We start from the raw sequence: 20,926 nt of genomic DNA, 5'->3' as shown, positions 1-20,926 counted from the left end.
AGGGATCAGATCTGACCCTCTTCATCAATACAGCAGCCTTTAGAGCTGTCTCCCAGGTCCTCATAAGCCATGTACACAGGAGGACCAGGGCCCCACACGTCTCAAGCAGAAAAGTGTTCCTGTTCGATTTTCCTCCCACCCTCTGACTGTCTTCGACTTTTCTGTGCTGTTTAAAGGGCTTCCCTTTGCCTTTCTTCCCTCCCCTCAAAGGGAGAGAGGTGTCAGTGTTGGTGCTGGTGTCTCACAGAGGATAGCTTAGGCCTCTTATCCAATTGAAGCCCCTTGTCTCCGTCTCTCCTCATCAACCACCCCCCCGTGGGCTGGATGGATGGTGGATTCTGCCTGGCTGGACCCATTGAACCATGGTCGACTGCAGCAGAGCTTTCAAGAAAAATCCACCTTCTGAGCTTCTGGGGGGAGGGGGTCGCTTTCAAGTGGTATCACCAGCACCTCTGACTTTGACCAGCCCTTATCTGTGTCACATCACAGGACGTCGGGCTATCACAGCCCGCCAGAAGGGGTCTACTGCTCATTAGATGAATGGACAGACAGACAGCCTCAGGAGGTTCAGTCGAGAATTCAAACTGATCTGTAGGCCGTTGATGTCTGTCTGTCTGTACGGGTTTGCGGCGAGAGAGAGAGAGCGAGAGAGAGCGAGAGGGGCCAAAAGGCACACATCTTATTGGGCTTTGTAATGCAGTTTTACTCTGGATCGAATTTGGGGACTTGGGGGGTTTAGCGACTTTGCAAGGTTGAAAGAGGCCCTTAGAGAAGACTTGACTTTCCTGTGATCTCCAGAGACACACCACGAGGACCTGTAGCCAATTCATTTTTACAGCTCTCTCTAGCAATGAAGTAAGGCCTGTCTGTCAGACATGAAATAATGAACGCTGACCTATGACCAAATCATACACTTGTCCAATTAAGCGGACTACACTAGTAATTGATCACAGACCAACGGCCTACTAAATATTCACAAATCATGTAGGTGAGCACAGTGGCTAGGCTGGATCAATGTATTACAGCTTCTAAATCACTAAAGTAGATCTATCTGGTTGCTTGATAACCTACATATAAAAGTCACTATTGGAGAGGGAGAAATTAAAATATATACAATTTAATGAGCAATGTCATCAACAGCCCAATGCCGTCTCGTTGTCAACGACTATTGATAGTGGACTATGTATTGAATTCTAGCCCTTCCTATTGATGATGTGGGCTAAGATATGTTTCAGAGGGAGACAGAGATGGAGAGAATGTGAAAAAGAAAGTGAGAGCAATAGAGAAGGAAAGAGCAAGATAAAAAAATGGAGAGAATATGAGAGAAAGAGAGATCAGTCTGTGTTCCCTAGCGGGCAGCTTTGTGTCCATGGCTATAATTGCATCGCTGGGCTGAGGCGAACCCAAAGGGTCACTGGTCCCTTTCCTTTCCACACACACATCACTCCTCACCGGTTCAGACAGGTCAATTGCACAGCTAAATGTGTTTTCCTTTCTCTCCTAAAGAGGCTGGGGCCAGGGCAGGACTGGGCTGACCCCTGCCTGGACCGGGGCTACATGCCCTCACACTGTAGCTGGAGCCAGAGGCACATCCCAAATGGCACCCTACTCCGTATTTAGTGCACTATGGGCCCTGGTCAAAGGTAATGCACTAAATAGGGAATAGGGTGTAATTTGGCACGTAAACCTAGAGCTGTCCACCCTGTAATCGTGGGCATGGTAGGCATGTTAGCCTCTGCACCCAGTCACGTCCTTTTAAAAGGCAATGATACACTGCCTCACTCTGTTGTTGTTACTGAGGGGGCTTGGGACTGGCGGGGAAGAGCGTTTAGAGTGAGTGCTGTGGTGGAAGCCATTTGGTGCACTGGATTTCCAGACTCTTATACTTTCAGTCACCCTAAACATTTAATTGATTCTCAAATGTGACAAATGTTTTGAACCAAAGTAGCCTAATTGATTTTTTGGTGTGAAAAATAGGGTTGCGATCCAAATGGCATCCTATTCCCTTAATAGTGCACTACGTTTGACCAGGGCCCATAGGTGTATAGTGTCACTGTAGTGTACCTCTGAAGCCTCCTTCCAGCAGGGTGGTAGCTCTGACCCTCTTCTGGCCGCACCACTCGTACTCCTCGAAGCGGGTCCCGTTCTCTCCGTCCATGTCTGCAGAGTCATCCTCAGCAAACGCACCCTCCCTCTGAGAGAACAAAGACACTGTCAACACTGAACCAGACACAGGTTAGGGCTTGGAGTAGAAAAATACATGTTCTTCTATGTCAGAATTTGTAACTACTCGCATAATCAAAATGATCAACCAAAAACGACCTGAATTCTTTGAATTCCAAGTAAACTATATCACCAAAATGCTTATCAACTTATCAAAACTTTTTATATATTTGTTATTAATACAAAACAAGCTATGAGGTACAATAGGTGATAGAACTACAACTAATGGATCTGTGAAATTTGGAAAAACCATCACCAAAGTAAGGGACCGAGGGCAAAACCATGACCAACGTTATAGAAAGCATGACTATAAATAAATACATTATGTTCTGGGAGCTAATGACGTGTTACAGTGTGAGTGAACATGAATCTTTGAGTTGGTCAGGATACCTCACTTGCCATCTATTATATTTAGGAACCAGAGTTTCAGAGGAAGAAGACTTTCCTACAGGAGAGAGAGGTGGGCGGACCATTCGACAGGAGAGAAGTATTTGCCTACACTAATGATTCTTTCCCCTGGACGCGTCAGTTGAACATCTAACTGCTACTAAAATATGACTAAGATGTTATTACCAGCAGAAAGCAGAGGAAAGATCTTTCTTTAAGACTGGAGAAGCCCAGTTTCAGTGTTTGGTGAACAACTAAAAGAAGAGGCTGTCAGACAATGTGTCTATGAGTCTTTGTCATGTCTATGTTGTGTCTAGGGGAAAGAGAGGGAGCAGAGTTGATAGATACTAGATAGCGTGGTGGTGACCAGTGACTAGAGAGAGGTGACTGGTTGACTAGAGGCCTGAGGGGCCTGAGGCTAAGGGGGAACGGGTACGGACGTGAGGCTACCTTGAACAGACATTGTTCCACATGCCTACTCATCTCCTCCTCTGTCCCTGCCAGCGGCGCGCTGCACAGTGGACATACCTGCCCATCCTCTGGCTTCCGGCGCTTCATCTTCCCAATCCGTGCTGAAACACAAAGAAACAGAGGAAGAGGTGGTTAGAAACATGGGGAAATCTGACTTGTTTTTGTATTTCTCTGTTTTAAGTTCCGTCCTGAACTATCACATCGCTAGGTGAAAAAAAAGTCCATCGACTTCGGCAGACAGCCATGCGGCTACAATGACATGATTGGTTGAAATGCAGCAAAAAAAGGACGCAATCCAAAAAAAACAGAATGAATTGAATGTTCTTGATTAGAATCTAATATAATGAGTTATTTGATCATATTAAACCCTCTGTCAGTGTGGATAACCAGGCTCATAGCAGGCAATACAGCCCAGCAGAAAGTCTGGTTGTGACAGAGGCAACCTTTTAATATGGTAACGGACCAAAAACACACTGTAAATTCATGGTAGCCTATTGGGAGTTTTCTACCTCTGTCCTCCAGCTGTGTACTACGTGGCGCTCTCCTCTGCTTGGCAGAAGATCAGCAGTGAACGCTATTGGCATTCACATGTCAGAAAAGTTTGCTGCCTCGCTGGGAATAACGCGGGTCAGCGGAGTGGAGGGGAATCGTTGCGCCCCAGGTCTCCTAGACGACGCCACAGCATTTAGTCTGGTACCAGAAGATCAGGAATTACAAAAGCGGGCGGGGAGGCCGTCATGACAACCATCCTCAGTGCCACAACTACTCTAATGTCATGAGTCTACCCGCTAATGTTAGGCCTTTAACACATTGACAGGACAAAGAGAGGGGGCAATCTACTCTTCATGGGAACACTGTTTCAGGAGAACCAGACACGGTGCCACAACTATGGTCTATTACCCCTACATGTTCTCACACATTGACAGGACAAAAAGAGAGGGCAATCTATTCTCTGCATAGGTCCAAACAGTGTTTTAGGAAGATGCCTAAACCTAGAAGGTTCCTCCTCTTTCTCCAGGATGACAGGTAAAGATGGTCTACTGTAGGTCTAGGTCACGTGACTGAAATGAACAATCCTTCCACGTCTTTCTCTCTAGTCACGACCCCCCCACATAATTAGAAATTTAACACAGCAGAACAGCAGCCATTGCGCCGTAAGTCTTTGTCGGCTTTTCTTAACTGCAAATGGCGTGCGGGGACATTAATCTTTAGGTGGCTGTGATTGCGAAAGGGGCCATGGGGGACCTGAAGAGGGACGACGAGAGGAGGGACAACGCGCCATAACTCCAGGGAGATTGGGACAACTCCTCATATTCTCTCTCCCAGGCCAGGGAACGGCTGATGGTAATCGAGGAGGGCGTCATTAAACGCTGAAAGGGACGATTAATTAGGCACGGCACAAGCCCCCCCCCCCCCCCCCCCCCCAAGAATCATTCAGGTTCCACATGAGAGGTAATAGACATTAATGGAGGCTTGAGTTTAAACAAAGTCGGCACCGTTTCCTTTCAGCACTGAGGCTGCTACCGAGGCGAGCGTACGCTAAATGTCAACGGAGGCATGGAGGGAGCCTGGGCCTGCAATAAGCTAGCCGGGGAGTGTTGAGGGGACGGGGGGCAGGCTCTTACCGTGGCGAATGCAGCAGGGGGCAAGGGGTGCTCCGTTGTGCAGTCCAAGGGGAGCACTTTTGACACTTTCCTTGGCGTAGCGCCTGCACCAGCAGAGGTCATCGACTGTTAACATATCAAGAAGGTCAAGGGTTAATAGATCCTCTGCTCGTGTAGGCGCTAGGTCAAGGGAAAAGCAGGGAGGGAGACACACAGGGGCAGCCAGGGCTCCCGACCCTCCCACCAGCCAGCCCTGCTATCACACTCAGTGGGTCAACAAGGGGCAGGCTTGGCTCTGTAGCCATGTAGGCTACAGACTGAAGCTGGTCCACAGTGTGAAGGGGCTGTCAGCAAAGGCTGTGTTCAACATGGTCCTCTGGCTATACTTAGCCATAATGTGTGATATACAGTGGGGCAAAAAAGTATTTAGTCAGCCAGCCATAGTGCAAGTTCTCCCACTTAAAAAGATGAGAGAGGCCTGTAATTTTCATCATAGGTACACTTCAACTATGACAGACAAAATGAGAAGAAAAAAAATCCAGAAAATCACATGGTAGGATTTTTAATGAATTTATAAAAATAAGTATTTGGTCAATTGGTCAAGTATTTGGTCAATAACAAAAGTGTATCTCAATACTTTGTTATATACCCTTTGTTGGCAATGACAGAGGTCAAAAGTTTTCTGTAAGTCTTCACAAGGTTTTCACACACTGTTGCTGGTATTTTGGCCCATTCCTCCATGCAGATCTCCTCTAGAGCAGTGATGTTTTGGGGCTGTTGCTGGGCAACACGGACTTTCAACTCCCTCCAAAGATTTTCTATGGGGTTGAGATCTGGAGACTGGGTAGGCCACTCCAGGACCTTGAAATGCTTCTTACGAAGCCACTCCTTCGTTGCCCGGGCGGTGTGTTTGGGATCATTGTCATGCTGAAAGACCCAGCCACGTTTCATCTTCAATGCCCTTGCTGATGGAAGGAGGTTTTCACTCAAAATCTCACGATACATGGCCCCATTCATTCTTTCCTTTACACGGATCAGTCGTCCTGGTCAATTGGAGAAAAACAACCCCAAAGCATGATGTTTCCACCCCCATGCTTCACAGTAGGTATGGTGTTCTTCGGATGCAACTCAGCATTCTTTGTCCTCCAAACACGACGAGTTGAGTTTTTACCAAAAAGTTCTATTTTGGTTTCATCTGACCATATGACATTCTCCCAATCTTCTTCTGGATCATCCAAATGCTCTCTAGCAAACTTCAGCCGGGCCTGGACATGTACTGGCTTAAGCAGGGGGACACGTCTGGCACTGCTGGATTTTAGTCCCGGGCGGCGTACTGTGTTACTGATGGTAGGCTTTGTTACTGATGGTAGGCTTTGTTACTTTTGTCCCAGCTCTCTGCAGATAATTTACTACGTCCCCCCGTGTGGTTCTGGGATTTTTGCTCACCGTTCTTGTGATCATTTTGACCCCACGGGGTGAGATCTTGCGTGGAGCCCCAGATCGAGGGAGATTATCAGTGGTCTTGTATGTCTTCCATTTCCTAATAATTGCACCCACAGTTGATTTCTTCAAACCAAGCTGCTTACCTATTTTAGATTCAGTCTTCCCAGCCTGGTGCAGGTCTACAATTTTGTTTCTGGTGTCCTTTGACAGCTCTTTGGTCTTGGCCATAGTGGAGTTTGGAGTGTGACTGTTTGAGGTTGTGGACAGGTGTCTTTTATACTGATAACAAGTTCAAACAGGTGCCATTAATACAGGTAACGAGTGGAGGACAGAGGAGCCTCTTAAAGAAGAAGTTACAGGTCTGTGAGAGCCAGAAATCTTGCTTGTTTGTAGGTGACCAAATACTTATTTTCCACCATAATTTGCAAAAGATTCATTAAAAATCCTACAATGTGACTTTCTGGATTTTTTTCTCTCTCATTTTGTCTGTCATAGTTGAAGTGTACCTATGATGAAAATTACAGGCCTCTCTCATCTTTTTAAGTGGGAGAACTTGCACAATTGGTGGCTGACTTAAATACTTTTTTGCCCCACTGTAGATGACAGAGCCAAGAATATGGCTATGCAGGGTCACACCCATCACAATCCAACCAAACACAGGACAGATTGACACCTCACTCATGGTCACCCTGCCTGGTCAAGGTCCCACAGACTCAGACTCTCTGTCAGTTGGTCCATTCAGACCTATGACTCTGTATTCCCACTCTGAATAGTAGGGTGACCAGACGTCCCCGATTTCCAGCGACAGCCTGTCCCTGGAAATGTCCCCGATTAGACCTCAGAAAGAATAAAGCAACTCTGGAAGCTAAATTCAGGCTGATATTTCAATAATCAAAACACTGTATCCAATCAGATTTGCATGTCAAAAATGTTGTCTGTCCCTGTACCAAACTTGTTTGCTCCCATGGCTTTGCCTCAGACCTCATGATAATGTTTGATCGGTAATACACTGTAACCACCGCATGAACAACCATTTCCATAAAGTGCATGCAACAGCATATGTTACCGACCGTTGGTGACTTTCTAAAATAACTAGATAGGCTACTATTACAAAAACTGAGGTGGGGTAATACATTTGTGTTCATTTATAAGTATTTGAAAGGGCTAGAGAGAGAATTGGTAGTTCCGTACAACATATACATTTTTGCACGCAGCTACTTAACTAAATAAAATGTTTAATTTACTAAATCTGGTCACCAAACTGAAGATGCACTTTCGCATCGCCAGTTGCTGCTTCAACTTGTATTGACAATTCAAACTGTAGTGCAGGTGATATTTTCAGTAGTGTATTGAAAAAGTATAAAATAAAACTGTTTTAGAACATAATCATAGGCTACTTAATAAATATGAATAGAATAATATTTTGGGAAATATTCTAAATACACATGATTGAATCGTGTCACAAGCCAATAGTGGCATTATTTCAGAACATTATTGTACCATTTTCCCCAAGATAATGAAGCTGCTACCATGTTGTGTTGCTGCCATGCTGTTGTTGTCTTAAGTCTCTCTTTATGTAGTGTTGTGTTGTCTCTTCATGTGTGTTTTGACCTATATTTTTAATCCCCTGTCCCTGCAGGAGGCCTTTTGCCTTTTGGTAGGCCGTCATTGTAAATAAGAATTTGTTCTTAACTGACTTGCTTAGTTAAATAAAGGTTAAATAAAAAAATAGGCTCTAATCATGTCATTCCATACAAGTAGGCTTTGTGAAGTTGCAGATGAGGAGATCATGATACCTTCATTAATATATATATGCTGTAATTCTACAGGATGTTGTACCAGAAATGCAGTTAGAAATAAATAAATAACCTTAAGAAAAATATAAACGTGTAAGATGCTTATGAAAAGTATTGAACTTCAAAGGAAAAATGAAATGTTTACATACCATTCAATCGCGTTTGCCTATTAGCCCGCACTCGTAAAAATGTCTGCAGGTAGGAAGAAAGGAATCACACAAAATATGCATTAGATATGGACCTTTGCATGTTTCATGTTCATGGATACATTGGTAGCAGTGCATGGGCGGATTGCTTTGGATTCTACAGTGTGCCCTGCAAGTTACATCTTGATAGTAAACAAAAACCTACTTCTCTTTTAGGCTGTATCGTGTCTTCCATAACAGGGTCGGTAAGTTTTGGTCAAAGCCTTTTCAAGCCGACAAACTCACTTGTTCACGTATATCATTTAGGTCTCCTGGTACTAGACCGCACCATTGATACAATTTTGTGTCAATAATTTTATACGGATGCTAAAGGATTGAATGTGCCGCCTACAAAGCCGCTCTGTTCATTGCCGTCGCCATGTTGGCTTGGCGTGTGTCATGTGACACAGGAGTGAAAGTTCACAGGACGTCTGGTCTCGTACCACCGTTGGCCACTAGATAGCAGCAATACGTAATACAGAGGCTGGCTTCAATGGAAGTTGACTTAATATGACATTTCAAGTTTGTCAAGTTGTGGGGTAAACAAGTTGTATACATCATATCTAAACTTATTTTTTTTGCAGTCAATACAAATAGTACAAACGTTTTATTTCATTTTCTGAAAATAAGTGTTTCATAATTTTGTACAATGTCATATCAAAGTGACATAAGAAATGGGCTATGAATTCTCCCCATCTAAACTTGTTTGAAACTGACAGGCATGATCAGTGATTGTGAATACCACTAAGATATGGGTTAAGTGGGACCACCTATCTTTCTTCTCCCCTCTCTTCCAGAGTGTGTAGGCTATGTGCTGACACTAGCAGGGCCAGTCAGGGCAATGGATGGATGTCCACTCATTGACACGGGCACAGAGTGTGGTCACAAATTCAAACTCCTGCCGAGTGGATCGTCCATCATATACCAGACAGGCCTCTTACACTGACACTTAAGTCATGCTCATATCCAACCTGCACCATGATATGATGATCCACTATGCATGCTTCCCAAATGGCACCCTATTCCCTATTTTAGTGCACTACTTTCAACCAGGGCTCATAGTGCTCTGCTCAAATATAAAGCACTATTCAGGGAATAGGGTGCCTTTTGGGACGCAAGCTATCTAAATGGCTTACACAATTACATGATGAGGAAAAATAACAAAAATCAAAAATTTCAAGGGGGGTTGGGGTCTCCATTTACTTAATCATTTGTATGAAATGATTTCAGCAGCAGCTTTACTAATGAAAATATATACTTTAACCACTGCCCCTTTAATAGGCCTGTCAATGTATGGATATGACTTTATGGTATAAGGGAGAAAACCACTTAACCCAAATAATAGATCATTGCCATATGAGTTTGAAATACTAAACTTTGAGAGAAAAAAAGTATGGTATATAAGCTACATTATAATTATAGCTTTGATTAAAACACTGTGCTGTATGAGTAAGTTAAATCCCAACTAATCTTCTGTACGTTTGCGACCCAAATAGCACCCTATTCCCTCTATACTGTAGTACACTACTTTTGACCAGGACCCATTGGGGTCTGATCAAAAGTAAGGGACAGTGTAGGGAGTGGGGTGTCATTTGGGATGCACTCTGCAGTTGTGAGGCCTCCAGCAGAATGAGATGGAAAACATGTCAAGGATGCTGTAGACCAGAAGAGATACTATCCGGGCTTAGGGAGCATAAGAGCATAGCTTGAGGTAAACTATGGATGATTACCTATCTGAACAGGGAAACACATTACAGGCTGGGCAAATCTTTACCAGAGATAGTCAGAGGATAGATGGGCTCTGTCCCAAATGGTACCATATTCCCTATATAGTGCACTACTTTTGACCAGGGCCTATATGGATCTGGTCAAAAGTAGTGCACTATATAGGGAATAGGATGCCATTTGGGGGCACAACCAGGTAGGATAGAGGTAGGCGGCTTGGCTGATTCCTGATGGAGACTTGGACCTCTATTGACTCCCTGATCCACTCCATGATAGTGAGATGATTGGCTGAGTCAATGTTGTGTGTTCAACATTAAAACAACAAATTATTACCTTGCCGTCTTTCACTATCGCCGCGGTGACACCTGTGAGTTTGCCTAATGTTTAACCTCTAACAGAGAGCAGGGGACTTTTTTGCACGTTGTCCTTCCATTGCCTGTCCTGTTATTTTACCAGGAGTAGGTTTCATAGTGGGTTTTATAGATGTTTTCTGTCATATGACAGGATATGATGATGGGACCATGATGTTAAATATGTGGGCAAAGAGCAGCATCCTGGTAGGGTCCCAAATGGAAACCTATTCCCTACATAGAGTACTACTTTTAACCAGGGCTCTGGTCAAAAGTAGTGCACTAAATAGGGCATAGGGTGCCATTTGCAACCTAGCCCAGCTCACCTGGTATCTGTCGGAGTGGTGGGCGTCTTCAGAGGAAAGAGGGGAGACCACCGGTGACTCTCCCTCGCGTTTGATGTGCACCGACAACAGCATGGACTGAGGAGAAAGAGCAAGATAGTTATTGTGAGAGGAAGAGAAGAGGGGCATGCTGAAGTGGAGGAGAGGAGGACACTCACCAACATTACAGTCATCTATAAACCTTCTCTGAAAGACTCAGACGAGCCTCCGACATTACAGTCCTGACCCACTGACAAACTTAATTGAGTTAGTTTCTCAAATGAACCAGAGGAAAAGGGGGTGGAAGGGGAAATAGTGCTTACTTTACGGGGCATCTTTTGACAAAGATCCAGCTCTTTACGAGGCTGCTATGAAATATTTGTATTTACAATGTGTTCCTATTAATCAAGGAGAGAGGAGAGAGCAGGGGCTTAAGTGGCCGACAACTATAATCTAATATTAATATGTGAGAAATGGCAGACCCCTAGTCCCGGGGCAATAAATTAAACATTGTGCATGGCTTTTTATCCTTCAGGACTGTAAGGTCGGGTAAATGCTGTTTATTTGTGTAGCTTCAGAGGCTTTGAGTTTGGGAAATATTTGTGTGTTGTCTTTTATTATTTTTGTTTCAACTGGACTAGTTGCAAATGTGTCAATTAGCACAAGCCCCTGACATCAACTACTACTTGTAATTCTACTTAAGTGTAATAGTGTGTTGACTAATATACAGATTCATGTCAGTGTTAGATACAGGAGGTGCCATGTTAGTTTGCATGTGCCTCTCGCTTCATCTCGCCTCGCCGTCCAGTTGCCCCCTGGCCCCGAGAATTAAGAGGCATAGGGCTGGCATGGAGTTGCTATGGCGATAGCGTGGTTGAGAGGGGGCGGGAGGCATGTGTGAAGCGGGAAAGGTTAATCCCCTTTAGAACCAGTAGGCTCGTCTGGAAGGTCTGGAAGTCAGAGTGTTCACATGAAGCAACAGCCCCTGTGATCCTCAACCAGCCTCTTCATTTTTTCACATGGTGTGGCGGAATACTAAGCACCTACTGGGGAATTCTCAGTCACGCCTCGCTCAGATGGCCTGTTCTATTCCCTTCACCCCGGTCCCTGTTCGTTCCCTGTTCCCTTACTCCCGCTCTCTTCACCTAACCACGATGACTCCTGTTCCCCCAGCCCGTGTCTGACTTTCCCCTAGCCCCTGTCTCTGACTCTCCCGTAGCCTCTGTCTCTGACTCTGAATCAGGCCCTACCAGAAAGTAGTAGTGAGGAGCGGTGAGCCTGCAGGCTTACATAATAATTTGTAATATGTGCTGTTACTACAGTACCACATCTGTCTCCAATCTCTTAGAGAATATCTTATGTCAAGTGTTATTGAAGTGTTGTGGTTGCAGTTTCACCTGATACATCTAAAGGCTTTTCCTATGGGGTGTTGCTATAGGCCACCAAGTGCCAACAGTCAGTATCTAAATAATATGTGTGAAATGCTTGATCGCGTATGTAATGTAAACAGAGAGGTCTACTTTCTTGGGGACCTGAATATTGACTGGTTTTCCTCAAGCTGTCCGCTCGAGAAGAAGCTTCTCACTGTAACCAGTGCCTGTAATCTGGTTCAGGTTATTAATCAACCTACTGTACAAGGGTGTTGACAAACACAGGAACAAGATCATCCACATGTTTTGATCACATTTTTACTAGTATTGTAGAACTTTGTTCTAAAGCTGTATCCATACCCATTGGATGCAGTGATCACAATATAGTGTCTATATCCAGGAGAGCCAACGTTCCAAAAGCTGGGCCTAAAATAGTGTATAACAGATCATACAAAAGATTTTGCTGTGACTCTTATGTGGGTGATGTTAAAAATATTTGTTGCTCTGGTGTGATTAATAAGGAGCATCCAGACGCTGCACTTGATCAATTTATGAAATTGCTTCTTCCAATTATTGATTAACATGCACCTGTTAAGAAACCTACTGTTAGAACTGTTAAGGCTCCATGGATTGATGAGGAATTGAAAAACTGTATGGTTGAAAGAGATTGGGCAAAAGGAGTGGCTAATAAGTCTGGCTGCACATCTGACTGGCTGACTTACTGCAAATGGAGAAATGATGTGACTAAACTCAACAAGAAGAAGAAGAAACTGTATTATGAAGCCAAGATCAATGATATAAAGATTGATGGGGAAAAAACATTGGAGTACTTTAAATGAAATTATGGGCACAAAGACAAATTGAACTCCATCTTTCATCAAATCCGATTACTTACTCATCTCAAAGCCATTTGATGTTGGCAATTACTTTAATGATTCCTTCATTGCTAAAGTGGGCACACTAAGGCAGGAAATTCCAACAACGAACAGTGAGCCATCATACTCATGCATAAAAAAACTAAGAATGAAAGAAAAGCATTGCAAGTTTGAATTTTGTAAAGTTAGTTTAGGGGACGTGGAAAGATTATTGTTATCAATCAATAATGACAAACCTCCTGGCATTGACAACTTCAATGGAAAGCTACTGAGGATGGTAGCTGACTCTACAGCCACTCCTATCTGTTTTGTCTTATATCTGAGCCTAGAGGAAAGTCTTTGTCCTCAGGCCTGGAGGGAAGCCAAAGTCAGTCTGCTATCCGAGAGTGGTAAAGTGGCCTTTACTGGTTCTAACAGAAGACCTATCATCTTGCTGCCAGCTCTTAGCAAACTGTTGGAAAAAATTGTGTTTGACCAAATACAATGCTATTTCTCTGTAAGCAAATGAACAACAAATGTTTAGCATGCTTATAGAGAAGGGCACTCAAAATATTCCACTGACACAAATGAATGGTAATTAGTTGAAAGAAATTGAAAGTAAGAAGACGGTTGGAGCTGTACTTTTAGATTTCAATGCATCCTTTGATATTATTGACCATAATCTGTTGTTGAGAAAATGTATGTGTTATGGCTTTTTTACCTCTGCCATATCGTGGATTCAGAGATATATACTATATCTAACATAACTCAGAGGCTTTTCTTTAATGGAAGCTTCTCTAATGTCAAACATGTAAAGTGGGGTGTACCACAGGGAAGCTCTCTATGCCCTCTACTCTCTTCAATTTTTACCAATGACCTGCCACTGGCATTAAACAAAGCATGTGTGTACATGTATGCTGATGATTCAACCATATACGCATCAGCAACCACATTTAAGGAAGTCACTGAAACCCTTACAAAGAGTTGCAGTCTGTTTTGGAATGGGTGGCCAGTAATAAACTGGTCCTGAACATCTCTAAAACTATGAGCACTGCATTTGATACAAATCATTCCCTAAGTTCTAGACCTCAGCTGAACCTAGTAATGAATGGTGTGGTTGGTTGTTGAACAAGTTCAGGAGACTAAATTACTTGGTGTTACCTTAGATTGTAAACTGTCATGGTCGAAACATATAGATTCAATAGTTGTAAAGATGGGAAGAGGTCTGTCCATAATAAAGTGATTATCTGCTTTTTTGACACCACACTCCAAAAAGCAAGTCCTGCAGGCTCTAGTTTTATCTTATCTTGATTATTGTCCAGTCATATGGTCAAGTTCTGCAAAGAAAGACCTAGTTAAGCTGCAGCTGCCCAGAAAAGAGTGGTATGTCTTGCTCTTCATTGTAATCAGAGGGCTAATATTAATACTATGCCAGTCTCTCTTTGCTGACAGTTGAGGAAAGACTGACTGCGACACTTCTTGTTTTTATAAGAAACAATGTATTGGAAATTCCAAATTGTTTGAAAGTCAGCTTACATACAGCACTGACACACACACACGTACCCCACCAGACATGCCACCAGGGGTCTTTTCACAGTCCCCAGGTCCAGAACAAAATCAAGGAAACGTACAGTATTACACAGAGCCATGAGTGCAACTCCCATCTTACATAGCGCAAGTGAACAGCAAACCTGGTTTCAAAAAACATATAAAGCAACATCTCACGGCACCACGCCTCTCCTATGTGACCTACTTGTTGTGTGTATGTACTGACGTGATAACTGATAGATACACACACACACACTACATGTTCATGTTTATAAATGTATGCAAATTGTAAAGTATTTTGTCTGTATTGTCTTTCGTTATGTGTCGGTTGGACCCAAGTAAGACTAGCTGTCGCCATTGGCGTCGGCTAATGGGGATCCTAATACATCAAATCAAAATCTCCATTATATATTTTATGAAGTTCATCCATTTCATCTCAACCCAGTAAATGTCCTCCGAAATGGCAGTTGAATGAAGAGTAGAGGAAAAACTGTTGAGCACATTAAAGCGTGTGTCTTTGGAGATATTGATGATATTAAAGGTCCCCTTTTACCAGACAGGTACAGTGATCATTACAGACAGACATCCTTCATAGCATCTTTACCCTCCACAGGGACACATGCCATCAGCAAATCGTACCTTTAATGGCAGAGAGACAATCAATCTCTCCCTCTGTGCCAACTGTGGCTGGCTCTGCTTGGCCCTGCTCCAGACTACAGAAAAACTAATCTCATTCTCTCTCTCTCTCTCTCTCTCTCTCTCTCTCTCTCTCTCTCTCTCTCTCTCTCTCTCTCTCTCTCTCTCTCTCTCTCTCTCTCTCTCTCTCTCTCTCTCTCTCTCTCTCTCTCTCTCTCTCTCTCTCTCTCTCTCTCTCTCTCTCTCACTCTCTCACTCTCTCACTTTCTCGCTCTCCCTTCACTCAACACATCCACTGATCCACATGCCCCTTCCTGTCACAGCTAAATGTGGCAGCATTGGGAGAAAATTAATGAAACCTCTTATTAACGTGTCATAAGAGAGACATACCCTATTTCAACAGACTACAGGAATGCAATGTGGCTTGGAGTGTGTCTCAAAGTGAACACTGCATACCACCGAGGAGTTAGACCCAGTTAGAGTCCCTTTTTAAGTTATTAGTTGTACAGTCCTTTGTCTCCATATCCTTTGGTTCTTATTGGGGGGCACACAGAAACTGCTGTCCAGGGTCTCTTGGACCTGTTCTTTAATGAGGACTCAGACAGTCTTGAAACCATAGGAAGTGCATCTATGGCCGCTTCTTCCTTTCCTTTCTCCCCTGCCTGCTGGAGCATGTCCACTGGGCTAGACTCCCAATACAGACAGTAGTAGCTTAATACCCTTCCTTCCAGAGGACCTTGATGAGCTCTGCTGATTTTCTGAAGTACATTAGCCTAATAAGGCTCAAATAGTTGTGAGGGAGAGCCTGTACTGGGAGCTGGTCAGTGGACGATAATGGTCTTATTGGGGCTATGGAGTCTGGGAGAGGTTCTGCTGGTTTATCATGAAAGTCTCTGAAGTCCTCTTACCTTAGGAGTTCCTGGAGCCACACTGCTGTCCTTGTGTCCGTGTGATGGGTTCTTACTGTAGGAGAAAGGGGAGAGACCGATTAAAACAGGTTATTGGATCTGTATTTTTACAGTATGGGTAGGTTTGGATCAAATGGGAGTTGCACAACACATAAATGTTTTGTTTTGTTGAGATTATATGTCTTTCTAGGAAGCCCTCTCCTTTTGCATGTGTGTGTTTTCTGTGTCTGTCCTAATATAAGTAATATTCTTCTCTCTATCCTTTCAGGTGATACCTCTGTCCTCTGTCTTTGTGCAGATGACACCCATCTTTTAACACTCAACTCTAAAGTCACACAGACAGAGAGACAGCACTGTTTCTCCCCTTACTCACTCAGACAAAATGCAATACCCAGGGGACAGCTCAAACGGTCACTCAGTCACCAAGAAACACAAATCACACTTTTAATCGTCTCCAGGATTCAAACCCGCCCACCCTTTCTCCCCCTCCTCCCAGCTCCCTCTGTGCCACTCAATCTGCCCACCCTTGGGCCATGCTGTGTTTGAAACAATTACAGCTCAAAGTATGACTGCTAAGCAGATTTGGGATATAATTTTTTTATTGAAGTAATCATTCTCTTGGATGCTCCCATCCACCCCTCTCCTCCTGTCCTCCTCTCCTTCTATCTAACTGCTGTCACTGAGCCAGTGGCAGGAGCAGGAAATAAATGATTTTGCTGTTATTTGATTTGTCAGTGAAACGCCCCGTGCACTTAGGACTTTGAAATATGTTGAGGACAATGCGCTGGCTTGTAAACATTGTATTAAAGAGGCGGAGGAGAGGAGAGGAGAGAGGGATGGATATAAAAGAGAGAGAAAGGAAGGGAGGTAGGGTGTCTGACCAACGGGGGGCTACATCAAATCACAGCCTCATCGACATTGTGGATTGAAGATGACTGATTAGAAGGCCGGAAATATTAAAAAAGCATCAGCCGACAATGGGGAGAGACACGTCAAATCTGACATTAATATCCCTCCTTCCCTATCCTCCTCCCTCTGCATACATAGACTGGCTGGAGCTCTCTTCTTGGCATTCCTTTTTTCTTTCCATTTTTCTATTTGTTTCCTGCATATGTTCTGTTCGGTCACTTTCACTGTCTAGCTTGTCTCCCTCCTTTCAGTCTTTCCTTCTTTCACTCCTCCTCCCTATCTCCTCCTTTCACCTAGACGCAGATACATTTTTATGAGCCTCACAAATGATGTGCCGGGTCTAAGTGACAAAAAAAGTCACCCTTGTCATGTTCGCTTTGTGTCCTACGCGCAGCCCCAGATGCAGAGCGGCTTTGACAAGGCACTGAAATTCAATTTGCCCCGGTCCTAATCCAACAATGTGATTTGGCAGGCGAGCGTGTCCCCGGAGTGGACAGCTGGAGAGGGGAGGGGTGGCGGCGTGGCCTCACACAGGAGGCCACAGATAAGGTGTTTCAAGAAGGAAGCCAAGGATATCAACCAAGGTAAGCAGGAAGTAAAGATGAGTTGATTTGCAATTAAATCTCCAGAAGAAGAAATACTTATCTTCCTGATGTGGTAACATCCTAGTGTGGCTATTGGTTGAGGTTCAGGTCGGTTAGGCAACTAGAGATAGTTATATTGGTGTAATGAATGGCAGGTGACGGCAGATTCAACCACTCGTCCTGCCTCCTTCCATAGGTAATAAGCCTTGTCCCCGCCCCTGGCCCCTCTGTGGAGGCACTGGTGATTGATCTGCCAACCCAAATCAGGGCTGGGCCTTGAAAGGGGATAAATCTCCACACGGGCTCTGTACTGTTTGTGCGATAATAAACACACTCCCCGCCATCATAAATCCACCATCCAGGCAGGCAGGCAGGGTAACAGGCAGGGAGGGAGGCAACATTAACTGGGCTGTGTCTCTATCTGTGTCTGTGCTGGCTGTGTCACACTCATGTCATTCCTCCACTCTGGTCCAGCAGACAGTACAGGAGAGCCTGCTGCTTTTAGAGCACTGTAACTAATGTACTGCACTATCAATCTGGATGAGAGACCCCGGCCACACTGCTAGAGACACACCAAGGGAGTGGAGAGGGAGTGGGGTGGAGTGGTGTGGAAGTAGGGCACTTACAGGTCAAAGGGAAGTCACAGCTAGGGTTCAATCTCAGTGTTAGTGGCTGAGGGTTGAGAGGACGTCCACCATGTCTTACTTGATAAAAGAGTTGTAGGAGCCTACATGAAAAGTTGTATTTGTATCTATTGCACACTCGAAAGAGAGCGGCCTGGGAAAGTGTGAGGAGGAACTTGAATAGAGAAGAGCAAACAAAGATAATAAATATTACCTACATACTCTGGCAGTGTGTAGTGCTCGGTATCTCCTGACTGTCCAGTGTTTCATTCTTTCTCTTTATTACCTCAAAATGCCATAGAAACAATAAGAGCTGACTTGTTGTTTAAGGTGGCTGGCACTACTGTATATAGGGAGCGACAACAAGGAGATTAAACATTGAGGTACTGTTGTCACAGTGACAGTAAGGTGACAGTGAGGAGAGGGAGAAAGGGAGAGAGGAGAGATGAAAGAAGACAGAGATAGCGGGATAGGAAAGGAGTGCAGGTGCGGCTTCTTGCAGCTTCATACGTGCCCGTTTCAATGAATTTTGATTTGAACGCTTGGGCAAAAAGCTTCCAGCCTGTCATGTCAAACCAATGAAATAGTTTTGAAATGAGCAACAAAGCAACGAGAGAAAATTGACAAGAGATGGAGAGAAAAGGGGGGAAAGAGAGGATGCCAAAACAAGATGGAGTTCAAATGTGTTTTGTTAATGAGAATGTGAACAGGGGAGCAGATTTAACAGAAAGTAGAAGTGCTTTTTCCAGTCAAGGCTATATAATTCTCCATAAAAGCAGTAGAAGTTAATGTGAAGTGAATATGCTTGATGTTTCGGCCCTTGACTTTGACAACTCTTTGACAGCTCTGGCAGAATGCTAAGCTTTCATCTCCTAGACTGTTGGTCATTTGGCTAAAGAAGCCTGATAGGATGCCTTTAGAATAACCACTACACCCCCTCTGCTCCTCCTCCTCTCTCCCAGACCCATCCAAACACCTCCCACTGAAACCAAATGTCGAGAGAAGGAGAGTGACATTTGAAATGTCTTTATTCTTTTGGAATGTTTGTGAGTGTAATGTTTACTGTTAATTTTTATTGTTTATTTCACTTTTGTTTATTATCTACTTCGCTTGATTTGAAAATGTTAACATATGTTTCCCATGCCAATAAAACCCTTAAATTGAATTGAAATTGAAATTGAGAGAGAGAAAGGATGAGAGAAGGAAGGGGAGGGAAGGAGAGGAGAGAGGATGAAAATTGAATAAGTCCCAGTCAGGGGGGAAGGGGTTGTAAGCTCGAGATAAAGATTGCTTTTCGTGTCGTTTGCCACCTAGCTCTGGCTCGCTCCGATGGAGGCAAATGGATTATGTGGAGGGGAGGGGTGGTGGTGTGGAGGGATATGTAGATTGCTCTGCCCCTGTGAGCAGGCTGATGTGTAAAGGGCATGATAGATTTCCATTTCCATACATGAGGAGTGGAGGCAGAGGAGAGGCGAGGAGAGGCGAGGCGGCCCCATCGGCCAAGGCCACTAGGGAGCCAGCAGCTCTGGCAGCTAGTCCCAATCTCACACACATCCACTCAGGGCCCCTCACGGCTCCTGACAGCCCCCATCATCTGCCTAATGCTACATCTTAAACAGCCTCCTCCATTTTACATGCACTCAAGTCTCATTTTGTGCAAAATGAAACGCTATCATTAAAGGGAGATTTACTACAAATTGCCACAAATTCGCCATGTCACTTCCAATGATCTGTGTGCCGATGTAGCGCTGCTGCCTCGCCCGGCAACGGTGTCAGAGCAGGAAGAATGGGACAGCGGAGTGTGGAGAGAGAGACGGAGGGAGGGAAAGAGAGGGACAGAGAGCAGGAGAGGGAGGGTGGGGGAGAAAGAGGGAGAAGGAGAGAGAGGGGGATGGAGAGAGGAAGAGAAAGAGAAAGGAAAAAGAGAGAGAGAAAAATAAAAGAGATATAGAGAGAGGGATGGAAGAAAAATGGGGGGACTTCCCTGCTGTCGTAAGGACATACTCTGTTCTTTAATGATATATGGATGGGTCTGATGTCCTCTGAGTCTTCAAATCCAGAATCTGTGCTTTGTATGGGGTTCCACAGGTTATAGGCCCATTGTGGCAGAGCAGAATGGGGTTTACAGAGAGGTAGAGATCACCATCCATCTTGAAAGTACATTTCAGCTATACAGTGAGAGGCATTATTGAAATTATGAAAAGCTAACTGACGAGTTTGCTAACCCCATTACCTGATGTCGCTTTTCACACGGACGCGAAAAGATTAAAGCTCCAACATGGTCTGAACGAAGATTCATCATCTAACGGAAATCATTTCTCCCACTAAGTCCAGCAGTGATTGCATTGGAGCTTAACAGAACTTGGACTGGACTGTCCGCCGGGAGCAAGGACATTCGGCACAAGACACTTCCTCTTTCTTTCCTCTCTCCTCCTCCTCTATGAAGACCTCTCATTCCCTTCCCCCATATTCCTTAAATCAAAACTAAACGGCGGTGCGTTGCCGGGGTACAACCAGGCATAATTCACGTGGCAACAGCAATGGGGTTAATGGGGCCGGTGCAGGCGAGGCTAAATCACTGGGCCGTGACACTCAGCAGTGTCCGTCCCTGACAAACTAGGAAGGATGACGCCATTTCTTTAAATAACCGCTGCCATCAACCACCCGGGCCCTCAAGGCAGGCTCCCCATGTCCGTGTCTGCAGCGGACGGGTAGGAGAGGGGGAGGGTGGAGGGCTGGACCCAGAGGGGAGGGCGGCCCGCTGCCCTTTATTCATTATTAAATGATAACTCCTCACTGCCGCATGATGGATAACGCTCAGTCTGGAGAGGAGTGAAGAGGACAAACGTACCCCTCCTCCCCTCTACCCTCTCACCGTTACCCGCCCCTCAGCACACACATGCACGCATGCGCATGCACACACACACTGAGAGAGCACAGTGCGGAACATGCCATGGGCCATTTGGACTGGCTCTGGTACTATGTGT

General features: G+C 44.6%; 1 protein-coding gene across 8 annotated transcripts in view; it reads right to left on the bottom strand.

The window, feature by feature from the left end:
- LOC129814100 (E3 ubiquitin-protein ligase RNF220-like) overlaps positions 1-20,926 on the bottom strand; it is a 166,444-nt gene that overhangs the window by 22,893 nt on the left and 122,625 nt on the right. For 2 of the 8 annotated variants that reach the window (XM_055866891.1, XM_055866895.1), the window contains exons 4-9: positions 15,824-15,878; positions 10,511-10,606; positions 8,074-8,116; positions 4,707-4,811; positions 3,061-3,182; positions 2,065-2,194 (exon numbers count right to left, since the gene is read on the bottom strand). In XM_055866891.1, the coding sequence (XP_055722866.1) occupies positions 2,065-2,194; positions 3,061-3,182; positions 4,707-4,811; positions 8,074-8,116; positions 10,511-10,606; positions 15,824-15,878 (551 nt within the window). Of the gene's footprint in view, positions 1-2,064; positions 2,195-3,060; positions 3,183-4,706; positions 4,812-8,073; positions 8,117-8,275; positions 8,532-10,510; positions 10,607-15,823; positions 15,879-20,926 lie in introns of those variants that run through there. The other 6 variants (XM_055866894.1, XM_055866897.1, XM_055866893.1 and 3 more) reach the window with 4 other exon arrangements.

Source organism: Salvelinus fontinalis, chromosome 17 (genome assembly GCF_029448725.1).
Source record: "Salvelinus fontinalis isolate EN_2023a chromosome 17, ASM2944872v1, whole genome shotgun sequence".
Lineage (NCBI taxonomy): Eukaryota > Metazoa > Chordata > Actinopteri > Salmoniformes > Salmonidae > Salvelinus > Salvelinus fontinalis.
This window is presented reverse-complemented; position numbering and strand designations above follow the sequence as displayed.